The sequence below is a fragment of the Ischnura elegans genome, chromosome 4, assembly GCF_921293095.1.
Source record: "Ischnura elegans chromosome 4, ioIscEleg1.1, whole genome shotgun sequence".
In the NCBI taxonomy this organism is placed as follows: Eukaryota; Metazoa; Arthropoda; class Insecta; order Odonata; family Coenagrionidae; genus Ischnura; species Ischnura elegans.
The window spans coordinates 5,130,327-5,151,225 of NC_060249.1; the positions used below are offsets into that span (position 1 = coordinate 5,130,327).

Here is a 20,899-nt window from a genome sequence, read left to right on the forward strand (position 1 = left end):
ACAATTCATTTTGGTGAATGGAAGGCAAAGACTGGTGAAGACTGAAAGCAATCGGCCTAATTCAGCTGTACTCCCATAATTTTTAAAACAAAAAAATGCAAAAGTGGCCTCTTATCGTGAGTTGGTGTGTGTCATGTCTATAGAGATCTGGCATGTACATTGAAATGTTGAGGGAGAACCTTATATTGAGAGAAAGAATCACTATCACTACAGTCAAATCAAAAATGGAGCTCAATGGACCCATGCTCAAAGCTAAGAAGAAGGGGCAGCATGATCAGCATCAGTTTGCGTTATTTTTGAAAGAGTCAAGGCCATTGATCATTACCACAAATGCACAATTGGGCTGGAGATGGGAAAAATAGGGCTCTCTTTATCTTTCAGACGCACTATAGTCAACAGTGGAATGAAATTGGAGTATGAGCCCATGCTAAAGACTTGATGGATTGCTTTATTTCAAATGAATGGCAGTGATAATTCAGTGAAAACTAGAATAGTGAATTGATGAAAGCCTGCAAAGCATTTCACTGACATGCCCGAACATCTTCAAAGAGAGTCTTGAACATACATAAGTGGAAATGAAATTTTAGAATGATTATACATTCTGCTACTAATCAAAATATGTTCGTATCAATTGTAAAAAGAGGTCAGTATTCTTCCATGTCCCCCAGTGGTAATCTTATCCTTACACCATACATAATGTATATCAGTGGACAGTGATGAATCGACCAGACAAGTGCATCGGCATCGTCTTTTTGCAGGTTAACCCGGACTACAAGTCCACCTTTGTCTTCACAAATGACTTTCCGGCACTGGTGGAGACAGCACCCAGCCCACCCTCAGATGACGACCCTCTGTTCCAAGTGCAGGCAGCAGCCGGCACGTGCCGCGTCATGTGCCTCCATCCAAAACTCAACCACAGCATCCCATTGATGGCGTGCTCTGAGATAGAGGCCGTGATCGATGGGTTAGTTTGCCTCCCCTCATACTAACGTGAGATTTCATTGCCTTGATTCACTGTAATAAGTGATGTGGTCCTTCATGTTTATAGGGTTTATTGTTTTCAAATTCTTTTCATCGAGTAGTCTCAGGAATGATAATTGTGATTTGCATACCATGGGGGAAAGTTGTGCTAAATTAATTATTATGTATGTATTATCATTTTATAGATAAGAAGAAAATCTGCTCTAATTGATATGTGTCTTGATAATTTGAAACATTACTTGTGAGAAAAGTGGAATCACCACTTTCAAAGCCACCCGCCCACTTCAATAATCCCAGCTAGTCACCATCACCCCACCCTCATCTTTCAACCTTCCCAAATGCAAAACCTGCAAGAGATTTTCTCCATCCTCAGCCTCTTTTCTTCATCTTCATCCCCAGTGGTCAACAATCCTAAGATTGATTTGAAGCAGCTCTCCACTCAGTTCTCCTATCAGCTAATATTATCATACCTACGTATTTCTTCTCTTTCACATCCTTCTTTACTTGTTCCATGTATTTTGTTCGAGGTCTTCGTTTTCCATTCTTGCCTTCCACTTGTCCCTCGACGATTGTCTTCATCAGGCCATCACGAATCAAGATGTGGCGTATCAGGTTGTTCCGTCTTATTGTTAAGGTTTTCACGAGGTTTCTCTTCTCTCCTATTCTTCTTAGGACTTCCTCGTTACCAACTCAGTCAATCCATTTCATCCTCATCATTCTTCTGTAGCACCACATTTCAAAGGCCTCTATCCTTACTTTCTCCGCTGCAGTCATTGTCCATGCCACACCTCCATATAGGAGCATACTCCAAATGTAGGTTCTTATAAATTGTTTCTTTACTTCCCTGTTTAAGTTTCCAGCTGTAAGCAGGTATTTCTTTTGGTGGAATGGTCTCTTCACCTGGGCTACTCTGCTGGTAATTTCTTTCTTGCTTGTCCCATCGTTAGTTATCCTGCTTCCCAAATATGATATGTAACAGAATTCGTCCATCTCTACCAGTTTTTGCTTCCCTATTTTAATGTTAGTCTTGACTTCTTCTCACCTTCTCTATTTCTGCTATGACGACTCTGTCATCAGCAAATCTTAACATGCTAATTCCTTTCCTAATTCTTGCTTTTTCACAGTTGGGCCCTGATTTTATCACCACTACTTGGTTTTTGTATAAACTGCGGATGATTCTTCTGTCATTGTAAAGAACCCCAATTTCTTTTAGGATTCCAAGCATTATGCTCCAATCCACGAATTTCACGTGAATGGCTATCGATGAAAAGGCGTTTCGTCTGAAAGCGGACTCAATGTAGCATTGTTTGTATTTCACGCCGTAGACAGCACATCGCCGGGACAAATGGGTGCCGTGCCTTCAACGGCACGATTCGACTCGTTTGAAGACGTCCGTAGAGACCGATGGTTAGTTGAAAGAACGACGACGTGCTGTGGACGGCGGCATGGAAAAAGTCAGCTTGTTTGAAATGGTTTTTGTTATATATGGGCCAGCACTTGTAGACTTTGCATTGAACTTCAAATCAAGCTACTGACTGCTAAGCTAAGCTTACTGTAGCTATATTGTGGCAAATATTTTATGACTTTGCACAAGAAATGAAAATAAGTTTGAAAGACTTTAGCAAAAGAGCTGATGAGCTGGAAATGTTACAATGTTGGTGAGAGCGACTAACTGACGAATCCTAGCACACAAATGCGTGAGTTAGCGAGCAACTCTCAAAAGAAATAAAACGTGGAAGCCATGCAATCAGAAAGTAATATATGCATTCTTTAATCTCTTTATTTCTCTTTTTTGCCTTAAATACGCTGCAGACCATTTCGGCTTTGGGCACCAAATTCAAATCCTCGCAACTGTTCCGAGCCGGTTCCAAAGTACCGACTTTATGTGACCGGTTCTCGACACCAATTCCACAGCCAAGAACCACTGGTACCGAGAACCGCGTACCGCAACCGACCCATCTCTAAAAACAATCAAATTTAATGAATATACGTGTATGAGACATCAAACAACCCCTAGCCTGTTTACTCCTTTCACTGTGCGAAAGGTGCATATTTGAATTGGTATATTCATTGTAGAATCTCTGGAGTGGAATTTTGTGGAAGATGGCTGAGGCGGTGGGCACTGAAATGGAGGAAGGCTGTAGTTTTCTTGGTTGATTTGGATGTCGACATCCAGCTCATCAGCTCTTTTGCTAAAGGCTTTCAAGCTTTTTTTCATTTCTTGTGCAAAGTCATAAAATATTCGCCACGATATAGCTACAATAAGCTTGATTTGAAGTTCAATGCAAAGTCTACAAGTGCTGGGCCATATATAACAAATTTTGGATATGACGAAGTAAACTTCCTGCCCTGTCAACTTTGTTATAAATGGGCTTCATTTTATTAACTAAAATACTTGGTTAAATGCCCAAGGTTTTTGCTTAGCTAAGTGCCTGCCCAATAATATGTGATGGTGTTTGCATTACGTTGCAGATGGGTGGAACAGATGAGGGACCTGGGACCACGCTTCAAGTGGGTGCAGATCTTTGAGAACAAGGGCCAAATGATGGGCTGCTCCAATCCGCACCCACACTGCCAAATATGGGCATCCACGTTCTTCCCAGACGAGCCACGAATCAAGGACTTGCACCAGCGCAGCTACTTTGAGCGCCATGGCACACCAATGCTCTGTGACTACTTGCAGCGAGAGCTTGAGAAGAAGGTGAGCATGATGCTAATTGCTATGCGTGTACACAAAAGAGCACATGCACGTGTGTGGCAGATACACATACATGCCAATGAGCTCTTGTGGCTGGAAAATGTTTTTAAATTATTACATATATGTTTGCGTTTGGTGGTGTAATCAGGATTGACTCATTGTTTGCCCTAATTACTATTTCAGGAGCGGATCGTGTGTAGCAATGACGAGTGGGTTTGCTTGGTTCCGTTTTGGGCTGTGTGGCCCTTTGAGACGATGTTGCTGCCCATACGGAAGGTGTCCCGGCTGCAGGACATCGATGCATCGCAGCGCCACCACCTCGCCAAGATCATCAAACTCATCACGATCAAGTACGACAACTTATTCAAAACATCGTTCCCATACTCCATGGGATGGCATGGTATGTACTGTTGGGCGTCATTAATCCAATCTCCAATGCTATGTGATATTTCATCAAGGTCATCAGCCCAGCCAGCACAATTACCTATGTAGAATATACATGTTTTCAATTGATATGCTTCCTGTTAAAGTTTTATCTATTAAAGAGGGGCGATTTGAATCGGCATTTGATAACGCACCTCACCAGAGATGTTTCAATGGAATCCATTTGAAATGTGAGTGTTACCAAAGACTGATGAAGAGAAAATGAATTGACTGTGTAAGTGACGAGGAAGCACTAAGAAGAGTGGGAGAGAAGAGAATCCTCCGAAAACCCTTAAGGAGAAGACGGGACAACTTGGTTGGCGACATTATGAGGCATGAGGGCCTGATGAAGACTATCATAAATGGACAGGTGGATGGGAAGAAGGTAAGAGGAAGAAGCCCCAAATTAGTTACAAAGAAGAGCTTATTAAGAATGTACAAGAGAAGCCTTTATTGGACAGCCAACACCCGAGCATCCAGTTCACCATAGAAATGGAGAAATAGGGAAGATTATCATTCCTTGACACACACTGGTCCAAATAAAAGAAGATTGGAGTTTGAGCCACAAAGTATTTAGACAGTTGACACATGCCGAATTACATTTAAATGCTGGAAATCTCCTCCATCCAGCTCAATGGTCGGCGGTTCTCGTCCCTTATACACAGAGCCAAAGTTATTTCCTTCCAACAAAGCCTTCCTGAAGAACTAAGGCTCTGTGAAAGACTTCAGGAAAATGGATTTGGTCCACGAGAGATCTCCATGGTCCTAAAAAGGCCCTCGGGGGAAAAAAGGGCTGAGGAGAAGACCATTGGCCAACGTGTTCCTGCCGTACGTGTCCAGCATCCTGCAAAAACACAACTTACGGACAGTGCATCTGCTGCACAAAAAAACTCTTTGGCATGTCTTAGTTGGTGCCAAAGACCCTGCCAGACTGAAATTGGCCGGCATCTACAGTGCATACCATGCAAGTGTGTTGAAGAGTATATGTACTGGCAAAACAGGATGATGAAAACCAGAATGAAAGAACACTATAGTGTTACTTCCTACTTTGCCAACCACCAAAATCATCAGTCGTGGAGCCTGCCAACAATTTTGGCCACACTATACAATCGGAAGAAACAAAAAGGCTCGGCCACTCTAAAGATTACTTCTAACCAAGGAGGCAGTCGAAATATGTCTATCCATGAAAAACTTCAATAGAGAAAGGAGTTCAGCTTAATTAGGGCATGGAACCAGATCTTGCAAATGGCGGGAAAACGAATTCGATCTCCGCCAATAGGAATAAGCCCAACATGACCACCGAGGATACATTAAGCTGGCACCCAAACACCCACACAGGAGGAGGCACCCAAAACTGGCATCAGCAGCCCTGATGATGGTGGAAAGGAATTCCATCAAAATATCAGCAGCGATGGAGATGGAGGTGCATACCTGGGTGAAATCCTGAGAAGAATGCCACCATTCGCTGGGAAAAAGTGAAGTCTGTATTAGAGGAGAAATACGTACGTCTCTTTGAAAAGGGAGGGTGGAATAGAGAGCTGCATGCAACCAATGTTAGAACTGTTTACTCTTGGTGATGATGATGGACACTGTAAGACTACAGGAAAAATAGGGCCAGGGCAGGTTTGGAGAAGGATGATAGCTGATTGATTTCCTTGGGGTGTTGACTTCCATGCCATGCTTTGAAATGACCTTCAATGGCTCAGGACTAAACGTTGGGGTCAACTTGTTTGTTTTATGTTGACACTCGACTAATGTGTCTCTAAGTTGAAACTCACAATGCTGTGCGTGTTGCGCCTGTCATCAGCATATATTGTTTGCCCTTGTCTTTGATCTCGTAGGCCTTCATGATATGATTCTTCCTGCTTGGTATTTTCGGGGTTGATGACAAAAAATTCTGTCTTGTAGGTCTCTCAAGGAGAAGGTCAAAAGGCGGCCAGTTTGTGACTGTGTGGTGCCGCTAGGTGAAACGTACTCAAGTGAAATGAAATTTGAAAAATAACCCTTAGTTGGCCCTTTGTGCATAACTATGTCTACTATGAGCTCAACTTAATCTTCTAGCCTAGCTCCCCTGTAGCAGCAATGATGAGTTTTTTTAGCGTTGAATTTTATTTTTATGTCTGTGTGAATGTATTTTTTTCTTCGTGTTTTTGGACATCATTCCATCTCCACACCATCGCTGTATCATCATCATGTGTATGTGTTCCTGTCTCTTTGTTTCAACTTCTGTCTGTACTTATTTTTGAATTGTCGCCTCTTGCGATTTGTTTGAATGTGAATTTGGTATGTTTGTAACCTCAATGGGTTATTTGTTCTTGCTGGGATGGGCGTTTCCAGATGGGCTGTGTGTATCTTACACATCTGTGAGGGTGTGACAATCTTTCATTCCATTTCTTCGTCTGTGTTTGATTCTTCTTTGATGATGGGGCCTGTGCCCAGAGCCATCTCTTGGCCTACACATTGGGCCACATCTAGGGGGAATTGATAGTAATAATAATATTTATTAGACATAAAACAAAACACAATTTGCATTAGTCTTCGTCATGATTGGTATACAAAATATTACAAATACAGAAAATTATTATATTATTAGTGCAATTTCTGAAAATATTCAGTCACAAAATATACAAAAAATATTAAAAGATACAAGAAATTATAATGAACATTTTGGTGAAATTATGGAGAATATTAAATCACAAAAAAATTAAATCACCCTTGTCGTTATCTAGGAATTCCTCGATTGAGTAGAAGGCCTTTTTTATTAGCCAGGCATGCACAACTCTCTTGAATTTGTTAACACTAGCAAATTTAGCTTCAGAGGGTAAACTATTAAACAGGTGCAACTTAGTTACATGAAATGATTTATAAGTTTTAGATAGTCTACAGTAGGGAACATTTAGAGTCTCCCTGTTCCTGGTGAAATGCTGGTGGACATTTCCTCTTGTCTCCAAGAAGTTTTGATTAATCTTTACATCAAAAAGACACTTCTTTATATATAAATAATACAGGGTCAAAATGCCGAGCCTGGTGAAGAGTGGCTTGCAGTGATCCCTGGGATGGGCACCGGAAATAACCCTTCAATAAGATTTCAATGCTGATATATGTATATCCTCTACTGCTTCCACTGCTCTAATATCTCTTATAGAGTCATTTAATTTGCATCATGCTAACTGTGAACCAACCACAATGGACTCATGCCTTGATAATATCATTTACTGCAGATAAGTACAAAGTGAAAGTGAGTGATCAGACCACTTTGCCCTCGAATTTCACTTCACAATTGAGAAAGGCAATGGCAAAAACAATCTTAAGAACACCCATAGTTTTAGTCGCCCTATCACCCCAGAAGGGGTTCAGGAATTGCAATCCCTATTGTTAAATACACCTTGGTACTCCATGCTCACATACTCAGATGGTAATGATAACTTTTCATGCTTCTTTGAAAATTTCATACTTTTTTTCCACAACTGCTTTCCCAAGAAACTCACTAGGCACCCTGCCCCCACAAAAAAATCTCAGAAATGGTTTACCCCTGAACTTTCTAGCTTGAGATCCCAGGTGGTCCAACTGCGCCATAGGTATGTTGCATCCAAAAATGAGGAAGACAAAAGAACCTGGCGGCAACTCAAGAGGATATTCAATAATTTCTTAATTCAGTCAAAACGCAATGCAAATCTAAACTTTATAAGCAACGCCACTAATCACAGCAAGGCTGCCTGGCAAATAATAAACAAGGAAACTGGTCGTTCCAAATGTGCTTCTGACCTTCCCATCTCATCCGATTGTCTAAATAAGTATTTTATAAATTCAATCTACGAACTTGTCTCCAGAGTTGGCTCTGCCGACAACACTGCAATGGACCTTCTTAAGAACTTCCCAAGTTCTACCCTCCCCTTTAAATGGAAATGGGTGACACCTCACGAGATCAGAATCATCATTTACTCTAATGTTCCAACAGCACTGATGTATATCGGTTATCAATCAACCTAATTAAAAAACTTGGCAATGTAATTGACAAACCCCTTGCTTTAATTTTGAATTCTTGCTTCCAGTCAGGCATTTTCCCTAAATCACTGAAGATATCTAAAACCATCCCCATCCATAAAAAGGGGGATAAAAGCCTGCCTTCCAACTACAGACCTATTTCTATAATTCCTGTCTTTGGGAAAATTTTTGAAAAAGCAATCCATAATCAGTTGTACTATCATTTTGAAACTCATCATTTATTCTCTTCATCCCAATTTGGCTTCCGTAAAGGCCACTCTACCACGTCAGCTGTAGAGTCTGCGGTTAAATCAATACTTGATGCATTCCAGGAAAAATCACCTATTGCTATAACTGCCTGTGATCTTTCCAAAGCCTTTGATTGTGTCTCACATCCAATTCTTCTACATAAACTAAACCACTATGGTATCAGTAATCTCGAGCTTCAACTCATGGAATCACATCTCTCAGATCGCAGTCAATGTGTTTACATCAATGGTAATCTATCATCACCCCGAAGCAGTTGTTTTGGTGTCCCCCAAGGCTCAATTCTTGGGCCTCTCTTATTCCTCACCTTGATTAATGACCTACCCTCAAATATTTCCTGTAAATCATTACTCTATGCTGATGATACCACTTTCATCCATAACTCAAATACTCAGCTCAATACCACCACCACATCAAAGTCGATTATGTGTGAGGCAAGTAAATGGTTTTCTGCCAATGGACTTGTTTTAAACAACGACAAAACACAATCACTTGCCTTCTCCTTATGTAATACAGCATGTTTAAATGATACCATCAAGCTGCTCGCCTTCGAACTGGACCGAAAACTAACCTGGGAACCACATGTAATAGCAACATTAGGTAAAGTGTCGAAGGCGGTGTACATGCTACGCAAAATTAAAGTAATGATCCCAAAAGATTACATTACCCCAGCATACTTTGCCTTATTCCACTGCCATATCAACTATGGCATTGAGCTATGGGGTCATTCTTCATCCTCCTTATGCCTGTTCAGAATGCAAAAAAAGGCACCATCCTTTGGTCCCCCGGCAATTGGTCCCATCATTGGTCCCCCGCTGAAAACGCTGGAGATAAGAGTAGCCTCGATAGCTTGGGGCTCTGAGCATCTACCCAGGAAGCAGAAAGTAAAGTCCATGGTTTGATTCTCGGGCAAGGTGAAAATTTTCAATTTATATGTATACAGTCCGATCCGGATTTAATGTTTTCACTTTAATATATTTCCGCATTTAGTGTTTATTTCTTGGGGTCCCGATTCATTCCCTATGCGAGCAATGTAAAAATTATCCTCATTTAGTGTTTCCACATTCTGTGTTTTTCTGCATTTAAGGTAGTAAAAAAATTGTCCCGCACAAAATATGTTTTTGCTTCAACAGCAAGAAAATTCTCATGAAATTTTCAAGAGTCAATTGGATCTACCCGTGAATGCTTCATCAGCATTCTCTCACGAATGTGGCGCTGGGACCTTCAACTTGCAAGCCGGGTTATTTGTCTCCATGTGATGTTTCACTCCCCTTCTTATCCAAACCTTTTTTGTTTCAAATTTGATCTAATGGAGTTAAGTCATCCCTTAATAACATGTAAAGACCTTATCTTTCACTTATTGAACTTTACTTTGATGATTGTGTGACGACTAATGACACGAGTTATTCTCAGAGGGCGGCTACTATGATGGTTTTCTGGGAATGTTTTTCATCGATGGCTTATGCACCTTTCAACTTTCATCTCTGATCTCTACAGGAAGTCCATTGTTAGATCAATATTTATTCAGTTCGCTATTTTCCCTTCGAAAGAGGAGGCCCAATATCATTTGTGCAGTTTAACCGAAGATTCTTTCTATAATTCATTCCAAGGTCAGTTTCCATGGATGAGCCATAAAAGAACCCAGGAAGTGTTTTCCCTGACATAATGGTGGGTGAGAGCATTCTTTCTCTGTGGAAAAACATCATATTACATGGTATTTAGATATCCCGGAGCCCATTCGCGACATGCAGATGACTGTAATCAATGTCAATTAAAAGATCTACTACTATTTATATAATAACTAGCTGACCCGGCGAACTTCGTACCGCCTAACAATCAATGAACTTACAGTTTACTTACACCATTTATAAATCAAGAGCGGCTGTATCGTTTTTAATCATGTTTAATTTATTATAATAAAATAAGGATACAAATTCAATAAAACTACGTAAATGAGTACCAAAATTGCTTGTCAGAAAGACATTAGCTTTATTGAATCTACATAGGGTGAATCGGAGCACATTTATGCGAATTTTTTTCAACAAATTTTCTTACGTTTTAGCTTAAGAAATTTTGGGCATTGTTGTTTAATAAAGCAGTTCATGAAATAAAAATTATACGCATTCAGTTGTTGGCTATTTGTGTTATTAGCTGTAAAAAAATGTTTTTAGGTCCAAGTCTGTTGCATACACTTGGCCCATTCAGGGGGCAGGTTGACACGACCCCAGACCGACGCTTGACTGATGCTCAAAATCGTGCAAGAAAAGCCCCTATGAAGCAGCATTCGCATTAAATGACTTAAGGCGCGCCAGTTTTAGTATCTCTGTTTTGAAAAAATGCACTGCGTAAACGTACTGCATGCGTAAACGCACCACGGTGAGCCCTACACATTCGGGTTTAATGTCTTGCGTCAAGCACCTTCTGAGAAACAACAGTTTTTGTTTTGTTATCAGGCGCAAGATGAAGCGGATGAAGCTAAATAAATATAGCGAAGCAAAGCAGTGACGCAGCGAGGGGAGGTTTTGGGGGATAACCCCCCCCCCCCCCCCCCCCAAGAGCTTAGAGAATTTTTTTATGAAAGATTTTGTTATTAATATTTGGGGGACGGATGACTAACAAACAAAACATATTTAACTATTCACACAGCCACAAAACCCACTATTTTGAACCATTTATCTTAAAAAATGTCTGGGGGAAGTGTCCCCACACTTCCCGCTTACCTTAGCGAGTTTTCTATACCCTACTGACCCGTGGTATTAGCTGCGCCCAAAACCCCCTATCCTAGCTACGCACTTGAAGCGAAGGAAGAAATACAGAGGATGGTTTATCGACTCGTGAACATAGCACGCTAAATTGACCATGAGAAAATCATGGGTTTTCATTAGCACATGAGCACAAACAACGCAAAAACTAAAAGAATGACCATGCGATTTTTTAATCGTTATCACGAATGCAACACGAATTGTAAATTGAATACGTTTAAGCTCAAAAGGGCATATGAGTTGAGATCATGGAATCTACGGAATGAGGACTTCCTAACCTTTGAATTTTCCTTTGAGTAAAGTTGCGTGAATCACATTCATCACCAATTTTTTTAATGATCAAACACGTTCCGTTGGATAGTTATGGTTGGTTTAGGCTTCGAAAGATCATGAGCACAGAAACTACATTTTTCTGTAAATCGTGCCTTGGTAAGCCAGGTACGTCCAAGGACTTAAAATATTCAGATAGATAGTTGGTGATTTCGTCTTCGTTTGTTACACATTTAAAAGATTCGAATCCATGCAGAGTACGAACTATTTGAATTTACCTCGTTACGAAATGAGTTAAAACTACTCGATTCCTCGACAGGAACACGGACATTACCGTTTCTCAACAATTGCTTGGAGATTTGTTTACAAACACGGTAGTGAAGTGTCAACTCGAGCTGGGCCACGGCTGGGCTTAAAATCAGCTCGAATTAAATTTTTTAAATAATGCAATTTCAATTTAATTAATATTTTGAATATATTTAGTAATTAAAATGTTATATTGTTACTAAATTCAGTTATTAAAGTGGTAAAAACAAAACAAATTATTTAATTTGTAGTTTTGACCGACTTATCAATTGTTGTGTTACTATAACTCCTAAAAGCATGCCCATAGGAAAGAGATGAATTTTTTTTGTGAAATTATCCTTTTTTTAATGGCCTATATGTTAACCCCGCCTGAGACGAATCCAAAGAACCAAATCTCATTGAAATCGGTGCAGCCGTTCTCGAGTTATAAGTGTTCTAACTAACACGATTTTCGACTTTCTTTTATATATATAGATAATAATAATATTTTATTAACTCCGTTGGGATACAATTATCCATGGGTTTCGTCAAGATACAGAGAGACATAAAAGAATCACAAAACACAGATTACAAAATATCATTAAAAAAAAAAAAATTCTTTGACACTAATAGCATTTATAAAATATCATTAACAAATTCTTGGACACTATAATAAACTTTGTTACGTAGCAAGCTTCTCAATCTATTCTTAAAAACCTTTGATGAGGTAAGGGATTTCATATCAGAGGGTAGCCTATTGTGTATTGCAGCAATAGAGTGATATGGTCCCTTCTGACATTGGCTAAATGAATACAGATAACTGTGAATGTCACTTTTTGATCTAGTGTTGTGACTGTGAAAGTCCGATTTAACTCGGAAGTAATACGGATAGCACTTCACAAACATGGCACATGAGAGAATGTAAACACATGGGAGTGTGAGGATCCTGAGGGACACAAACAGTGGCCGACCACTTGTTCGTATTGGAACTTTACAGATGGCCTTAATGGCTTGTTTCTGTAAAGAGAAGGCTTTAGCTGCAGTAGGGGAGTTACCCCAAAACATGATACCATATGACAATAGTGAGTATACTTTGGCAAAGTACACAGCTTTTAGAACATATATAGAAACAAGAGGAGAGAGTTTCCTTATCATATAAATACCTACTGAAAGTTTCTTATTAATTTCAAAAACATGAGTTGACCAGTCAAGAGTGTCATCAAGCTGTAGACCTAATAATTTCACAGTGGAGCAGGTGGAGAAATCCGAATGAGGAGGCAGAGTAGGAATCTCATGAGAGAACTTGTTGTGAAAGAGAATACAAGTGGTTTTAGCCTCATTCAGAACCATTCTGTTAAGGTGGCACCACTGTAACATCTCATCTTTTGTAGTCGAGGCCAAATGATCCAAGAGAGGTAGAGTATTAGTGGATAAGAGATTAGAAGTATCGTCAGCATACATAACAGTGGAGCAATATGAGAAGTGTTTAGGAAGATCATTAACGAAGAGGAGAAACAGTAGAGGACCAAGGATAGAACCTTGAGGTACTCCAACCGGTACTTTCAAGGGACTGGATTTGATTTCCACCACTCCTGCAAGTGATTTATGAGTGTAACTCACAAACTGCGATCTGTCACTAAGGAATGATGATATCCAATTATAGTGATTCCCAAGCACTGAAGTTTGGACTTGAGAACTTCATGATCCACACTGTTAAAAGCATTTTTGAAGTCAAAAGAGATGCCTAAAATGTGATGTTTATTGTTCAGTCCAAGAATAACATTATTTAGGAACTCGAAAAAAGCAGAATTAGTGGACCGGCCAGCTCTAAAACCATGCTGAGAGTCAGAAATGTCAAAATGTCAGAAATATATGTCAAAAGAGAATGGCAATCAGAGTTTTGACGACTGTATCACAGTCCATGACTCTAAATAAATCGCTCACACTGGAAAAAACACTGCATAATTATGGTAAAATTGATGAGCACGGAAAAATACGAAAATCCTTGGTGGTTGACTTCGATATCGTAACTTTGACGAAATTGCCAAACTCCAGAGGCAGTGACAATTTTTCATATTAGCTCAAGTTCTGTTGAAGATGAAATGTTTTCGCTGCGCAGAGTTAGCTAATTGTTACTCAAGGTCCAATTATGTTTTATTAATAACTGACAATAAACAAGGTGAGTCAGTCAAGGTGATCAGTCATAAGCAACCTCTCCTGGCTCCAATCGACCTGCATGAGGCCGTGGATACGGCAACAAATCTGGAGTTACCATCAAGTTCAATCACCTTCGACTTGTATGCATATTCGAAATAAGATTCTCCTATTTTGGTTGATCTCGGAATCAAATATGTGCTAAATGTGAGGATTTTCAACTGCTCATTTGGCCCTGATTCGATGAAGCAACAGAAAACATTAAGTTGGCAAAATTCCAGATAACCTTACGCTAAAAAGATATTCCGTAGGGAATACAGAATTAAAGATTAAGGATCTTTTACTGTCTCTTTATTTCACTTGTCTATAATGGTGCAGTGATGAGGATTTTTTTGGGGCTTTATACATATTATATAATTTTAGACTTGCTGTAGTCAGCAACTTGTCACTCTTATACATGGAATAAGTTTTTTTTAATTCATCAAGACCGCTGAAAAATGAGTAAAAATGAAATCAAGTTCATAGTAACATTCTGCGTGGAAATGCTTTTAAGTTAATGTATACAATAATTTTCTTTAATTATAATCCATTCATTGCTTTGTTATTCTTCCAAATTTTTTTAGCTCTCTTCTGAAAATTGTTGTGATACCATCTTAGTGGGATAGGAACATTTAATCAGTGAATTTTTTTGCCGCGTATGGCACTAGTGACGAGAGGGTGGGGTCTGGAATTCCCCCCACACCCAAATATGAAAAAACAGTCATTTTACTTCTTAATGAAAGAAAACAAAATGTTGAAAGTTCATGTATTTACTATTGATGGGTCGGTTCGATTCCTCGATTCTCGACCAAGAACCGGAATCGAAAACGAGTTCTTGCCAAAGTGAAAAATCGATTCCGATTCCAGTAGTACTTCAAACCACAAATTTATATACGACCGCGTTTCCAACAGTCATTCGAATTTTCGCGCCACGTAATCATAATAACAAAATACATATCTTGGAATGTGCCAGTACTCAAAAATTCGAGTCGAGTCGAGTAGTTGGTACTCGACTCGAGCGTTTCGAGTAGCATTACGAATGTCGAGTCGAGTAGTTAAGGTTACATAGAGCTTTCGTGGCTAGTAGGTCCAGCAATCTGCCGACAAGAAGCGCTATCATGGAACTCATGTAATACTACAGTTTTTAAAGCCGATAAGTCATTCTAATGCCTTGGCCTGGTAGTTTCAGCGGTTGCAGCTTGCTGTATACACATGTTGTCGACGTGGGCGCCGAACACCTTTAGATCATCCGCGGTGGCCGATCGTCTTCCGACCCGGCGCACACTGCTCCGAAATCGGAAAAAGCTGGAATAAAGTCCAAAATGACCTTAATGGGTAAAGATACTTGAAACTTAGCGTAATTACTCATAAATTATTACCAGATATAGATTTATATGCCATTTGACATAAATACGACCCTTTATAGTGGCCCAAACATAACCAACTTTTCAAAAGCACGCGCGATCTCGTTATTCCTTGAAAACCTTTGAATTTATTCATGTGATGTAGCGTTGGTATGATTTTTATGGAATAAAAAATGCAATATTCCTTTGACCTGGTGCTTTGCCTATACTTTCAATGAATTTTTAAGATTTTGGCTCTCATCTGTCTGCTTTTTACGGTGCAAAATGGTCGACCCGTTTTTCACATGAAATTTGACATAAAGTAGACATTATCTTTCGTTTACGTTTCGTTTCGGAAAATTTGAATCACAATACAAAGTAGGGATTCCTAAAGAGTACTAACTAGAGATCTTGGGGAAAAAATGTTTGCGACGAAGGAAATGAGAGAGATTTTTCAAACGCGCGTCAAGGCTGAGCTACACGCCGCGGAACTCTTGAGGCTCGTAACCGAGTCCGATTTTTCAAGTTTTTTAAAACATAAGTCTTGAAAATTGTCATTTAAAGCATGGATAATCGTCTTCATGATGAATTGAAACACTAAACTGAGGATGTTGAAAAGGATTGTGTATAGATAGACTGGACCATTTAGCGCATTACTCGAGTGAAAATACCAAGGTTTGGATATTTTTCGGAACCATCCCACGCATAAGAAATATGGCTCGGGTTTTGAAGTAAATGTTCTATTGCAGGAAAACACAAGAGTCCATTAGGATATAAACTTTTAATTCTGGGCTATGCACGATACAACGCATGGCGTAGTCCCGCCAACAACTGCCGGGCGTGCCCCGTCCTCACATGTCTTATCCTTGGGACAGGGCTACCACCCTGGATACAACAACTCCCCTCCACTAAAATAACCCTTTACAAACATGAAAATTAAATACATGAAAACATAAGATACATTACATAAGAAAATCATTCAAATATTTTGGTGGCTGCCTTTTTCGTGATGGGCGACTCAAGGGAGTAGAACAAGGCTTAGCCAATACAGGGCTTCTAGGCAAGGGTTCATGAGTATTCTCATGGGTAGCAGATCCTGGACTGTCTGACTCGGAAATATCATTTTGGGGAAGTGGGATTTTAGCAACCTCCTCGGTATTGACATTAGCAGGTGGGGTAAACTCATTTCTCTTATCTTCACAGGACACAATTCTTGGACGAAGGAATTGAAGGGAGACATTTTTTTTTAGTTTCCCATCACACAAGACATCAAAGGACTTGGCACTCACTTGCTTTACTATTGTCGCAGGTTTCCATTGTTTTACATTGTGTTTAACACCCTGTGTCCACACCGTATCACCCTCTTTCAATTCCGGTAATTTAGTGCTATGTTTGGAGGCCACCTTCTCATTACAGGAAGTCACCCGGTCTTCCACAATGCTCATTGGATTTAATAGGGACAACTTTGTTCTAAGCTTCCTCCCCAGGAATAACTCTGCAGGTTCTATCTTAGTTACAGTGTGTGGCGTCGTACGATAAGCCATTAGGAATTTGTTAATCCTACGCTGCAAGGACAATACTTCACATGATTTATCAAGCACCGATTTCTTTAGAGCCTGTTTTACATGCTGCACAGTTTTCTCTGCCTGACCATTTGCTCTTGGTAAGTATGGGGGAGAAAACAGATGTTTGGCACCCATACTAGTAAGAAACTCACTAATTTCTTGGGACTGAAAAGGTGGGCCATTATCGGAGACAAACACTTTAAACAACCCATATGCAGCTGTCATGGACTCAAGTTTTTCAATTACTGCAGAAGAACTTGTTTCCTTCATAATTGCAACAATCGGCCACTTAGAATAAGCATCTACCACAATAAGCAATGTCTTATTTTCTACATAACAAAAGTCGGCATGAACTCTCTCCCACTTAGATTTTGGCCATGCCCAAGGAGAAAATGGTATTTGAGGAAGTGAGTTTTGGACCTGTTGACATGGCTCACAAGAAGCTACCATAATTTCAATGTCCTGGTCAAGAGTGGGCCAATAGACATAACCACGAGCAAGTGCTTTCATTTTACTCATTCCTGGGTGTTGATCATGCAACAAATTTAAGACATCACGTTGTAGAGCTTTTGGGATACAAACTTTCGAACCATAGGTGACACACTGGTTATTAATAGAGAGTTCTAACTGTCTCTTAAAGTAAGGTTGTAACCGCAGATCATCACATTTAGAGGGCCAGCCATGCTGGATGTACATCCGTACTTTTAATAAATCAGGATCTTTTTCTGTGGCTAGCACAATCGACTGGGCATTCAAAGGTACACCTAATGTCTTAACTAAACATATTACATTTTCAGGAGACTCCACTGGTGTATCATCTGCCAATGGAAGTCTGCTTAAAACATCAGCATGAGGGATATTTATCCCTTTTTTATACACAATCTTAAATCTGTAGCCATGCAGTAATACTGCCCAACGCTGAAGACGTGCAGCAGCGAGGGGCTTGACACCAGTCTTTGACCCAAAAATTATTGTGAGAGAACTGTGGTCAGTAACCAGTTCAAATTCTCTCCCCCAAAGAAATTTGTTAAAATGGGTGACACCAAAAATTACTGCTGCAGCCTCTCTCTCCACTTGAGCATAATTGCGTTCGGTGGAGGTAAAAGTTTTTGAGGCAAAGCCCACTGGGCGCTCTTCCCCTGAAGGGAGAATGTGAGATAGAACTGCCCCAGCCCCAACTTGAGAGGCATCACAAGTTAGTCTAATAGGTAACTTAAGGGAATAAGGAATAAGTACCTGGCTACTACTAAGGGCTGTCTTACATTTTGCAAAGGCTTCCTTTTGTTCTTTACCCCAAGACCAAGGGAAATCTTTCTTCAATAGTTTATTTAAGGGTTCCATAAAAGTAGATGCATCTGGGAGGAATTTATAATAGAATTTGACAGCTCCTAGGAAACTACTCAACTCAGACACATTTGAAGGCGCACCCATATTCACAATAGCCTTAACCTTAGATTCTTCAACATGTAACCCATGAGAATCTAGCACATGACCTAAAAATATGACTCTGTTAACAAAAAATTCACACTTAGGTACGTTAATGACAATGTTATGTTGGGCCAATCGCCCTAATACCTGTTTTAAAACAGAGGAACAGTCACACCAATTTTCAGCATAAATAAGAATATCATCAAGATACACAAATAAGTTAGGAATACCCTGTAAGATTTTTTCAACGGTTTGCTGGAAAATAGCGGGCGCAGAAGCTATCCCATACAGCATTCTCTTTACTTTAAAACAACCTACATGGGTGCTCAAAGTTAATATAGATTGTGATTCTTTACCAACGGCTAACTGTAGATATGCCTGAGAAAGATCAATTTTACAGAAACACTCACCTTTTAGTAAAGACAAATCGTCTATCAGTGGTAGTGGGTAATGATCCATACTCAGACAACGGTTTACTGAACAACTGTAATCCCCACAGATTCTCACCTCGCCATTGGATTTCGGGACCACTACAATTGGAGTACCCCACTGTGTGTTGGTCGTGGGCTCCAAAATCCCTTGTTCAACCATTTTTTCCAACTCTTTTCTTACCTTGTCTCGCAATGGAATAGGCACTTGTCTATGAGATACAAAAACTGGTACAGAATCTGGTTTCAATACAATCTGGGCGACATAACCCTTGATTAGCCCAGGCTTTCCAGAGAATACAGAAGGGAACTCTTTCTTAAGATCCTCTAACACAGTTTTACCATTGGCAACCACATTTACAGCTTTCTTTGGGAAAAGACTGTACCAATTTATAGGAAGCACTTCTAGCCACGGAAGACCCATCAAGCAATGAAACTTCCCTTTGTGCACAACCAGAGGTAACACATATTCAATTCCTTCAAACATAACATTAACCTGACATTCGCCGAGTAATGATAAGGGGGCACTGGAACAATTGTATAACATAGAGGTGGGCGTCAACTTCAAGTGGCTTAAATGTTTCTTATAAATATCTTCTCCTACACAGGATGCATCTGCGGCCGAATCTATTTGCATAGTTACAGGTGCACCATTAATCTGAACAGTCAACGTGCGCCGATTTCGTTGGGTTCCCTGCACTTGATGCAACTGCAACAACCCCACATGCCTGTGGCAGTCTTCGTCACTAGATTCCTCTGGTGTCTGTTCTAGCACGGATTTTACCATCTTTTTCATTTTGAACTTATCTTTACTCTTTTGACGGCAGAATTTCATTGAATGCCCGTCCTTGCCACAATGGGTACACTTCAAAGGCTTGTCACATGAGTTAGCATAGTGAGGCCCTCCACAATTAAAACATTTCACAATGTTCTTTGGTGATAATGGCTTACAGTGAGGTTGAGATCTCTTATTAATTACCGAAACTGAGGCAGGACTATCCCCAGTGCTTTTGGCGTATTCCGCAGATCCTTCCATATAGCACGCTTTGGCCACGAATCTCTTAAAAGGAACATTTTCGCCAGCCAATTTAGTGGTTATTTCTTCACTATTAAGACCATACAGAAATTGGTCAATTAATCTATCTTCCATACTGTTCCCAAAATCACAGGTGGCAGCCAACTTCTTTAACGCCAGGGCATACTCCGAAAAACTTTCATTGGGTTCACGAACACGACGTTGAAAGATCAGCCTCTCAGCACGAAAGAAGCGCACCGGTGTAAATATGGTCTTAAGCTCCTCCACTAATTGTTCGTAAGTCAGCTGGTCCGGTGTGAGAGGGTGAAGATTCACAGCTAGCTTCTCCAATGCTGCCCCTCCTATGTGACCAATTAAGAAATCCTTCTTGCCGAGATCCTCAACAGGAGGACGTAATGTCCTCATATAGCTGTTTAGGCGCAGAAGGTAGGTCGAGATGCTCTCAACACTTTGATCAAAAACTCCTATACTCATATTTAGGCAATAGGTCCGTGAAGATACAGAATGGCACGTACCACAGGCGCGGTCGACCGATCAGTTTTTTTTTTTCCCGAAACTCACGTAAAGCCTCAACCACACGACACATAACCCACGACAGTATCGGACTCCAAAGATCCCATCCTCGTCGCCAAATTGTTCTATTGCAGGAAAACACAAGAGTCCATTAGGATATAAATTTTAATTCTGGGCTATGCACGATACAACGCATGGCGTAGTCCCGCCAACAACTGCCGGGCGTGCCCCGTCCTCACATGTCTTATCCTTGGGACAGGGCTACCACCCTGGATACAACAGTAAAGTGAAGAGATTAAGTCAACATGCTTAAGAGAGAGGACATGGAACTGTTTTCGTGAAAGTAGGCAACGACCGATACCCTTTTTCCCTTTCCACCTTTGCCGAAGTGAGTCGCGCGGAAGGGGGATTTTTCACACCACAAGGCTCTTTTAGCCTCTTTTATTACTGCGTCCGTCAGAGTCATTTATAGCGTTTAGTTTCTATCTTGAACTTAAAAGAAAGCAAGAGATTTTAAGGTTGATTAAATGACGTAAGAAGTATAGAATTTTTTTGGCTCTACAAATCTAAAGTTTAGCTCTATAGTTTGTTCGCTTCATCCACTTTAATTCCATGAAGATTCAAGATCCAAAAAAATCGTTGATACAATTTTTAATAAAAATTCCAAAGTCTCCAAAATCTTGCAATTTTGGTAGGAAAGTACTTGCCCATTCACAGAAGTGT

General features: G+C 40.2%; 1 protein-coding gene across 4 annotated transcripts in view; it reads left to right on the forward strand.

Moving 5' to 3' along the window:
• LOC124157011 (probable galactose-1-phosphate uridylyltransferase) overlaps positions 1-20,899 on the forward strand; it is a 45,751-nt gene that overhangs the window by 16,865 nt on the left and 7,987 nt on the right. For 3 of the 4 annotated variants that reach the window (XM_046531475.1, XM_046531474.1, XM_046531473.1), the window contains exons 3-5: positions 759-964; positions 3,454-3,682; positions 3,863-4,079. In XM_046531475.1, the coding sequence (XP_046387431.1) occupies positions 759-964; positions 3,454-3,682; positions 3,863-4,079 (652 nt within the window). The remainder of the gene's footprint in view (positions 1-758; positions 965-3,453; positions 3,683-3,862; positions 4,080-20,899) is intronic. The other variant, XM_046531476.1, reaches the window with a different exon arrangement.